The sequence below is a fragment of the Habropoda laboriosa genome, unplaced genomic scaffold (genome assembly GCF_001263275.1).
Source record: "Habropoda laboriosa isolate 0110345459 unplaced genomic scaffold, ASM126327v1 scaffold244, whole genome shotgun sequence".
NCBI classification, from domain to species: Eukaryota; Metazoa; Arthropoda; class Insecta; order Hymenoptera; family Apidae; genus Habropoda; species Habropoda laboriosa.
This window is the reverse complement of record NW_017100399.1, coordinates 530,637-541,389: the sequence shown is the minus strand read 5'-3', so window position 1 is coordinate 541,389 and position 10,753 is coordinate 530,637. Positions and strand designations below refer to the sequence as shown.

The following is a 10,753-nucleotide window of genomic DNA, read 5'->3' as shown; positions in this document are numbered from 1 at the left end:
AAAAATCTGCAAGACTGGTCCATTCAGTTCTCCTGAAAGGCATCGAGCTTGGCACATTTTATATTCCACCGTTGACGTAGGGAATATTTGATGACACTTTGCTTGTAGTGCGAATGAAAAGAGAACAAGCAACAACGAATAACGCCTTCCGACTCGGTGATCCTTTTCATCCAAGACATTCGTGTTAATTCAACAGTTTCCTCAGGTCTTTGAACGCTTCTCCTATTCTCGAACGTGAATTAATTTCCTTCCTACGTCTATTTCATCTGGCAATATCGTAATTAGGCTGATAATTAAATTAAATTAAAACATTTTTTTCCTTCACTCCTATTGTGAAACTTGCACGCAATTGTGTAATTACGAGTTCCAGTAAATTAAAAGGGGTGTGTGGAAAAGTGGATATTAGGTGGTCGCGTTTAGCCAAGGAAAAATTATGTATCGATTTGGCGTCAATTTTCCGGGAATACAATTTTCCACGGTTCTCTCGCTAAATTAAAACTGAATTTTCTAGAGCAGTTAATTTCTTCTTATTAACACTTACGGAAGAATTTGCTCGCGTGTTTCAACCTTTTTCCTATACCAGCTGTTCGAAGTATATCTCGTAATCGTAATTCTATTACCTGATAACAATATACCGTGTCAAATTTTCCCGATATTAAATACTGTTTAACGAAATTACACCTTTTAACGTTACTCTAGATTTTATTCAAAGGTGATCTAGGAAACGGTACACTCGGCAATCGCTGATAAAGTGTCACCGTACACCTAACACTGTATTTTCCGTGGAAGAAAGGGGAAGTTTATAAATTTCACGTGATAGATGATGAAAAACTTCGAGGAAATGAATTTCGTCTGACTCACCAGACATTGAATACTTGGTTATTCGTTTGCACGTGTGCCAAGAGAGAGAGAGAGAGAACGGGCGGAATTGATTTACACGCTAGTTGGAGACTGGACGAGAAATTAAGAGATTTCTTTCCATGCGCAGCACGATGCCCTCAGATAGTATGGATGACATCGAACTGAAAAATATTCAGCTGCAATTTCCCGCGCTAAGATACCTATCGAGAGATGACAGTTCCGTGCGGGAGGAGAGAGTGGAGACGGATAAGGGAAGTCTGCTGGTGGCTGTGCAAGGGAATAGAGCGAAACCTGCCATTCTCACTTATCACGACTTAGGCCTTAACTGTGAGTAATCTGCTGTCAAACCTCCCAAAGTATATTTAGTTGCGTTAAGCGATAGAGAGAAACGAAGAAAAGTGTAGGAAGAGATACGAGGAAGTTGGAAAGTTTTGGATGTAAGCGTTGATAGTCTTCCGATGGTGTGAATTATAAAGAGAGGTGTTGCTGATTGTTCTCAGATATATCGAGCTTCCAGGCGTTCTTCAATTACATCGACATGCGAGTTTTACTCGAAAACTTCTGCGTTTATCACGTGAATGCACCGGGTCAGGAGGAAGGTGCACCTACGCTGCCTGAGGAGTGAGTATACTTTGCTTTTCCGATGTTTAACATTTTTTGAAAATTATTCGCTAACACAGTAATTCGTGTAAAATATCGACTTCGCTCTTTTTTATATCCGATCTAATATGAGAACATTTCAAAGTGATAATCACCGATTTTGATGAAACTTTGGCATATTATAGCACTCAAAAGAATATTTGACACGTATTTTTTTTTATTGGCAATTGTCCACAGTGAAAGGAGTGAAAATTGGAAAATTACCCTAAAAAATGAGGATAATAAACATATCTTGTCAAAATTATTTATTTTTCATTTTTCAAATATATTGTTGAAAAATACAAAATTTAATTAGTAGTTTTCGAGATATTAGACTAAATATATTTATATACTTCCTGCAACTTTCAAGGCGATTTTCACGCTGTCGATGTAAAAATGTACTTGTCGAATATTCTTTTGAGAAGTACTGTATACCAAAATTTCGTCAAAATTGGTAATTATCAGTTGCAGATGTTCCCTCGTAAGTAATCAAACGTGTTCTCCATACAGCGGATGTATGAAAAATCGATAAGCAACCGGTTCGAAATGTCGCTCAGTCTCCCATTATGCAGTCTCCGTTGATATTGAATAACGAGTTTGCTAATTAACACGATACAGAGAGAAGAAAAAGCGAAAGAAAATGATGGATCCGACGAAAGATCCCATACGTGCGCGTACATTTAGATCTCGTTCAAGAGCACAACCGTGCACATACGTCACTTCACGACACTGAATTCAATTAGTGCGAATCAATGACCTAATTAACGTTCTAATTAGTCGAAGCCCCGAGTATGTCCCGCTTTCACGTTTACCACGGATCATTCCGCGCGCGTCTTAAGAGCGATTCTCTCTCCTTTGCCTCATGCCCGCCAACTTCTTTCCTGCCCTTTTCCCTCTATCGTCGTTTGCATTTATACGGATTCGATCTTACCGGCTGTTGCGCAATCCCTTTCCCGATATCCAATCTCTCATGAAATCAGGGAAATGGCATTCTGCTCGCGAGCCCCTCCGAGATTGTTTGTCCTCCAAACCGTCCATCTGCTTCTTCTTTCGATAAATTGAAAATCAAGTTACTCGATAGAGAGTCCCTTCTTCAATTTTCTCTCTCTTCAATTTAAACTGAGAAGAAAAGTACTTTATACCGTTTAGCTTGGGGAGATCGGTAACGTTTCGGCTAGAAGTTCGCACGAATGACACGCGTGGAAGAAAAAAATGTAAAGTTTCACGAGGCAATGATAGAGGATCGTCTTTGGTTTAAACTAAGAAGAAAAGTATTTTATACCGTTTAGCTTGGAGAGATCGGTAATGTTTCGGTAGAGAACACGCGTGGAGGAAAGAATGTCAAGTTTCACGAGGCAATGATAGAGGATCGTTTACACTTACGCGGTTGAATTAGAAGATTGACGGTGGCTACCTACGACATCCTATTAAGCTGACCTCAAACAATCACAGACTCACCTCGACGGACGTGCACGTCGCTAAACAGAGTGTTACGGAATAATTTAGACTGCAATGCAGGTTTTCATGCAACTCGACGACCGCCGATCGCCAGAGTACGGAACTATTTTCGTTCGCGTGCCAAATCCGTGAAATTTCTTCGCGAGTGAACTTTTCGAATATACTTCCGTTCGATCGATATGGATTCTCACCGGTTGACACTCGAGTTATTTCGTTGCACATCGACGCCGGTTTATACCGTTGGCTATTTATACGTTTGATCAACCAGACGGCTGACGGGAAACTAACAAGCGCGTTTAATCGTGAATTTGAAATTCCCGCTTTGGAGATCATACGAATCCGTAACATGTATATTTATGATCGTGGAGGGGAGCGAAAGATAAATTCGTAACAGCGTGGCTTTAATCAACGAGTAGTTCTAGCTAGATGGTGTAGATATAAAATTGATAGTAACCCGGGTTTATTACCTGCCGGGTAGTTTGTGTTGAGGGAAACGTAAATCGCTTTATCATCATGGGGAACATACATTTCATCTGTTGGATAGGTCGATAAATATTGGTACACGATAATTGGCAAAGCTGACTGGAAAATTGCCGGGTGTGTGCGCTGCGGATTCTAGCTCAAAATTGTGCGTTGAAATACGCGGTGTTTGGCTTCGAAAACGTAGTTTAAACGGCAAGTTTGGAAAAAAATCTGTCGATCGCCGTCAGTGTCTTCTTTTCACTGTTTAGAAGATTGATATCAAGGATATTTCAATATTTCTCCAATTAATTATTCGAAATTATAATCACAGCTTTTCTTTACAAAAGACTACATTATTTGCCAAATATTTCCAAAATTTCCTACCAATATTCCCAGTATTTTTTGACTTTTGAAAAAAAGTCTGTCAATCAGTCTTTTTTTCACTACTTAGAATATTGATATCAAAGATATTTTCATGTTTCCATCCTAGTTTTTCCTTAAGAATAAAACACTACATTTGTTACCAAACATTTCCCTAATTTCCAATATTTTCCATCACAGCTTTCACCGTTTATCATGCACACGTGTAACGTTGAATTGGTAACACGTTCGATATATAAATTGTCACGGAGACAAAAGTATTATCAGAGCGTTAAATTAGCCACTAAATCGGTATACCGTGTTTTCCAGCTACGTCTATCCGTCCATGGACGAGCTGGCAGAACAGATGCTGTTCGTTCTGGGCCATTTTGGCCTGAAATCCGTAATCGGTTTTGGAGTCGGCGCCGGAGCTAACATACTGGCGAGATTCGCACTTGCTCATCCTGAGAAGGTCAATGCCCTCTGCTTGATAAACTGTGTATCGACGCAGGCAGGTTGGATCGAGTGGGGCTATCAGAAGCTGAACGTTCGTCACCTGAGATCCCAGGGAATGACTCAAGGTGTATTGGACTATTTGATGTGGCATCACTTTGGCAGGGTGAGGAAACGAATTTATTTACATACACTGGGCACACGAAGTATTTGCACATATCTTGTTATTTTTGTGAATTTTTGCATTGCAACTTTTAAATATTGTTTTCATTACATTATTAATAGCCAATTTTTCTGTGATAATTATTAATTCTTGCTTCTCCTGTTAAAAAATAAAAATTGTGATCAACAGTAATTTGTCTTGTTAAAAAATTGGGTTGTAGAGGGTTAAAATCTGAGGCTTGAAATGGTGAAATATTTAGTATATTTGTATTTAACCATGATTTTATAAAGATCCTTGAATCTAACAGGCACTTGTAGATAGTCAGATTTGAACTGCAGAAATGACAAGATAAAAGTGACAATGTGCAAATACTTTTCGTACCTATTAAACACTGTTGGCCAAAAATTTGGAAACTTTAAATAAAGTGAGTAAAAATTCCGAAAAAATTGCAAAATTCTAGCTAGCAATATATTACAAGCTTAAGAGTGTACAACCGATGTATCAACTGAAACGCATAATTGCGATATGCTTTTAAAGTACTGCTTTCGTAACAGCGAAGCAGCAAAGAGATCGATTAAATGAAGAGGCGTCGGTGATTGCAATTTATATCGCAAAGTAGCTCGACGTGTATACATATATGTATATACATCTATATACATAAAGAAGCAGGCAACAGCCTCGATGACCCACAAAGTTTTATCGAGGCAGGTTAGTTTAAGCAACGTTCACACGGTAACGTTAGACCAATAAATTATCGACGACGGAGCCAAGTCTGGGCAAAGGCTTATACCGTCGATGTGTTTCCATGCAACGTGGAAAATTGGATTACGGCATCAGCAGCAATTCTGCCACTCTTATTATGCAACACGTAGCTCCTTAATAGAGTTACCGCATACAGGCTATAAAAACAGCGAAAGCCAAGAGGGGTTGTACGGTGTAAACATCGTTCGACACGGACAGAGTAAAAGAAGTGTAATTTTTCGACGAAGGACAAAAGAGCCGCGCGCTTGCTTTCACCCTTCCTTTTTGCCGCTCTTTCACTTTTAATTTTTTTTTCTCTCTCTCCCCCCTCGCTCGACACCAATGATGGCTCGCCTTGACGGTTATTTTGCCCTTGTCCGGTGACCACAAAAAAATTGATTCGTAATATGGAACCGTGATCCTCGAGGCCTTGAAATTCTTCCATTCTCCGGGGACGTTGCGGTCGATGGAAAAATTTCGATCAGCTGGATCGTGGACTCGGATGTAGTTTTAAAGTACAGGTAACCTGGTATAACACGCTTTGAAAATTGCGGGAACGTGGATTCTTGATTTTGAAATATTAAAATATTATATGTTTCAGTGTTAAAATATTAAAATATTATATATCTCAGTATTTCAATATTAAAATATTACAACAAATCCTTGAATAGAATTTTTACGGTATTTTACTCTGGATATCATGAATTCTTAAATTATTAAAAATTTGCAAAAATTCTCTTCTCTTATCTTTTGGAATCTCTAATTTTTGATTACGTTTCGGTATACATTATACGATAAAATTTAATTTAACACGGTTTCCATACAACGCGATACGAATTTTCGTGCTATACAATGGTTGCCACTGTAACAACGAAATGTGTAATTTGGGTAAATAGAAGCTGTAGGATAATTTGCAGTAGGTTAATCTTTAGTAGGATATCTGCATCGAAGTTACTGCATTTTATCAACCCTCTAAATTAGAGCTACTGTAATTTAGTACCTTACAATTATCGTAATTAAATGTCCTGTAATTCGAAGCAGCAAAGGTGGAAGAAAACAGTATTTGGAAAAACGTGTATTTCAGGGCACGGAGGAGAGGAATCACGACCTCGTTCAGGTGTACAAGAACTACTTCGAGCGTCGCGTGAATCCAACGAATTTAGCTCTACTCATCGACAGCTACGTCCGCCGTACAGATCTGAACATCACGAGGGAATTAGACCCAACGCGTAAGAAGGAAGGTCTCACTCTCGTTGTACCTGTCATGAATATTACCGGAGCACTAAGCCCACACGTCGATGACACCGTCACGTTAAACGGCCGATTAGATCCTACGAACAGCTCTTGGATGAAGGTACGAGCCTCTTGCAACATTAACCACCCTCTGTGCCAAGGGGATGTACACATTTGGTACCGTTTAACTCCTCGGGGAAGGACTTCATCGCGAAATACGCGACAATGCTCTTAATTAACAATTGCTTTTTCGTGGAATCGTTAAAATTAATTAGATAATCTTCTCAAAATTTCACGTATCGTCGATAATTTAAAGAAATTAGTAAACGAACGTGTAAACTAATACACTTTAATTGAGATGAATTAAAATTACTGCAAATTTTCTGTTTGAAATAGTAAACATTAGGAAATTTGATAATGATGTTTAGCTGAATTAGAGTGTTAGCGTACTTGTGATGTTAATTTTTATGGTAATGTTAGATAGTGAGATTGTGCATATCAGTGGTATGGTTAATTAGACAGTGAAGATTGACGGAATCGATTTAATCGGCAGATTTCTGACTGCGGAATGGTGCTGGAGGAACAGCCGGGCAAAGTAAGCGAGGCCTTCCGACTATTTCTGCAGGGCGAAGGATATGGTAAGTGAGCGTCCTGGCGAACTACGCTTTAGACATTAATTATCAGATTGTCAAACGATTATTCTCATCGATCTTCATCGGTATAAACGAATCTCGCTCGCGCCATACTGTTTCGTGACAGAGCACACGACCGTCTGGTAAAAGCCAATTAATTCATTCGAATTGATCCGAAAGAATAAAAAAAATAATCAAAGAAAGAACAAATATTCGAAACAATAACCCCTCTCGTTCATACAGTCAGCGTGCATGGAATAGCTGAAGACACAATTTGACCAATTAACGTTTCAAACAATGGTTCAGGTGTTAATGGTCACAGGAAAAGACGCTCACGTGCTCTCTTGCGCAACGAACACGAAGAAACGAAAACGCCAAGTGTCGTAGATCGCGGATTATTCGTAGGCTTAAGTTCGTTCTGTCGAGTCGCTGACATTCGACGAGTATCGGTATTTTGGCCTATATATATAATACTTTGAATCGACGCCAGCATACACATACTACGCGTTTGTCTACGTTTTAAACGAAAAAGAAAGTATCATTTCACGGCTAGCTGCTGATCGAACGTCGTTTATTAATTTCCCACCGTGTGTTCGTTTTCTTACCGCAATTCGTCGGTGTACCTGCGATAACAGAGAGTGACGCTTGTAAATTTTAAGTCATCTTCCTCCCCTCAAAAGAAAAGAAAAAGAAAAAAAAAACCACACTTTGCCTTCGAAACTCGCTAGACGTGCGACGAGTCCGGTTTTAAGCTGCAATATTAGCTGTAGCGAGAGCAAAACGTTGTTTCTGCCATCCCACCTCATTAAAATAGAAACGATTTTATTGCAAACACTCTCTCTCTCTCTATTTCTCTCTTTCTGTCTCTTTTTCCTCCCCTCTCTGTCCCCCCTCTTTGACGTTGGCGTTTATCTGTCGTGCAATCGTGCTCGAAATAACTTGACGTTCGCCAATTTATTCATTTGCTGTTTACATCCTGAAAATACTCTTTATCATTCTTCTTTTTTTTTGGTCGTTTCATGAATTACGCATTGTACGAACCGCGCGAGCAACGAATTTTTAATTAAGCTCCTTTGAAATTGACTTAACGCTAGCCCCCCGCGACTATTTGAAGTTTCTTATTCTTTTTGGCTTCTTGGTCACAAATAAACACGATAGCACTTATCACATAACACAACGCTTTAACCCACTATCGCCCAGTTGATAGTAGAAAAGCAAGAAAAAAATGAAAAGAAGGCAAGGAAGGAAGCGGTTTATCGCGCGACACAACACATTGTATATTCGCCTTATTCCTCCTCAAACTATTTGTCGATCATCTCACTATCTCTTCTCTCCTCTCTCTCTCTCTCTCTCTCTGTCCATCGAGCTCGCATTTAAGAGACAATGAATTTATTACACTTGTTTTACGTGGTAGATGATAACTGTCTATGCGACGCAATATTTAGCCAAGTACACCCAAGTTGTTCTAATTAAATTAATTGTTCCTATCGTGATGATTATCGTTAAATTAATTGTTGTTGTTACGATCGTCTCTGTTATATGAATAGAGTTTTCATGTTGTACGAATGGCGCGATGCCAAGATGTTGTTAACGCTTAATGCATTAAGGATCTCTTTCGAATATTAAAAAAAGAAAGGAAAAGAAAAACAAAGCAAGTCAAATATCTTTCGATTTGATTAATTTTTTTTTCTTTTTTTTCCTCTCTGTCTCTCTTTGGCTACGAAACGATATATCTCACACCTTTGCATCCTTGCTACATCGAGACTTAACAACGTCTTCGATCATGTGTACTCTCCCTCGTTGGAAAGCCACTGGCTCGACTTGATAAATAAAAAGAGGTTTGAAAAAGGATTAACATTGAATTCATCACTTTAAGTCTCACCACCATTTGTCACATTTATTTGAGAGCTTGGTTTTCGAAACCGAGACCAACCGAACCACAAAAAAAAAAAAAAAATAAGAAAAAGAAAACAGAATAAAAAAAGAACCATGATTATCAAAGGCAAATGAGAAAAAAAATACATGTTCACCGACTTGCGCCTTTATTTCCCACGCGTCTCGGATCGATCGAGTGGTACGTATATGTTAATACCTTAGTGCTCAGCTGAAGTAGCTCAGTAAAAGTAGTGTCGGCTTTTTGGCTATTTTCTTTTGCTTCTGTCAATTACCGCCAAACGCTGAGGACCACGCTATCATTTCAAGTAGTTTAGACCAGAGGTTACTACCTTAGACGTGTCTTGTCCTGAAAGTTCGTTCACCACTGTCGGACGAATTTTGTAACACGCTTTCGCTGTTCCAATTGCTTTGTAAACAAAACCCTGAACGTAGGCTGTTAGACACATCCGGTATAGAACGATCTATTCGAAAAGATTTATAACGAATAGAATGAACAATTCGAACGAAACCAGTTCGATCTTTGTTGCGCAAACTGGGGAAACCAACAGCGGAAGCGTTTCAACGAGACTCACGTCCATTTCATTCCAAAGTACCAAAAACGATTGACCATTTTTTCTCTCTTGCACGAAACCGGAGGACATGAACATGGACAACAGTCACGAGATAGCGAAATTCTGCTTAATTTTTTCTTCTTTTATGTCAACCCTTTTCTTTCGTTTTTTTTTTTCTCTGGTTTCTTACTGATTTACACGACAAACGGCCTAGCGATGCATCGCACCCAAGAGAATGATATTTGTTCGATGAGAAAAGACGAAGTTAAAAAAAGAGAACTCTGTTCGCTACGGCTACCGCTACCTCGTTCACGATCTCTGTTATGACATTTCTCTCCCCCCCTTCAGTGTGTTAAAAGAGAATTTGTTTTTTTTTCTGCGTTTTAGTGGTGAGATCCCCGCGGAAGCCCGTGACGCCGACAACACCCGAAGGTAATTGTAATTAGGAATTGAAGGCCGCAAGGAGTCAAGCGCGCAGTTGGTCGGTTAGGCCACGTCTATGTGTTAAGTAAGTCGGAATTCAAACTTTTATCGGGAGGTATTTAAACCGACAATGATGTATCACGACTAAACAAACGTCTTGTCTATCGACAACTTCCGGGATTTTCTCTTTAACTCTCTTTCTCTCTCTCTCTCTCTCTCTCTCTCTTTCTGTCTTTCTCTGTGTGCCTATAACTCTGTGTGAAGGATTATTAACTACTGTTCCTTCTCCTTTTTCTTCTTTTTTTTTTGTAATTTTTTTCTCTCTCTGAATACTAATCAATTCTTTCGAACTGCGGATTGTCGTGGATTTATCTCTTCGGACTTACTAAACTCTCGTGCACTTCATGTGATTGTTTAGATACATCTTAGAATTACCTCTCGCTGTTATTTTGTATACAATGGAAGTATGAATTTTTTCTTTTTGTGTAATAAAATTTCTGACTATTACTGTTTGACGATTATCATGGAATGCATTTGATAAATTTAGTCACAGCGAGAGGATTAGTCTCACGTGTTCGATATACTGCATTTGCATACTCATACATTTGTTTAAACTAACTTTTTTGTTCAATGAATTTCTCGAATATCTTCACTACGATGAGGATTCATTTACTAGGATCATGGTAAAGTTTTATCGACTGAGTCTCCCCTCCCTATTATTTGTTCTTATCGGTAGCTGGTACGATATAGACTTATCAATCGACGATAAATCAGACATCTTCCTAGAAACCTTTCTGTTTGCTTCCACGTAGAAATCAATTTTCATTTAACGAAAGTATTGTTATTATTATTATTATACATTTTATATATATATATGTTGT

General features: G+C 38.8%; 1 protein-coding gene across 4 annotated transcripts in view; it reads left to right on the top strand.

The window, feature by feature from the left end:
- The window catches only part of LOC108575317 (protein NDRG3), a 163,559-nt gene that overhangs the window by 137,347 nt on the left and 15,459 nt on the right, over positions 1-10,753 (top strand). For 2 of the 4 annotated variants that reach the window (XM_017938082.1, XM_017938084.1), the window contains 5 exons: positions 989-1,188; positions 1,362-1,482; positions 4,111-4,399; positions 6,222-6,491; positions 6,924-7,008. In XM_017938082.1, coding sequence (XP_017793571.1) covers positions 989-1,188; positions 1,362-1,482; positions 4,111-4,399; positions 6,222-6,491; positions 6,924-7,008 — 965 coding nt within the window. Of the gene's footprint in view, positions 1-988; positions 1,189-1,361; positions 1,483-4,110; positions 4,400-6,221; positions 6,492-6,923; positions 7,009-9,836; positions 9,958-10,753 lie in introns of all 4 variants that reach the window. The other 2 variants (XR_001891428.1, XM_017938083.1) reach the window with 2 other exon arrangements.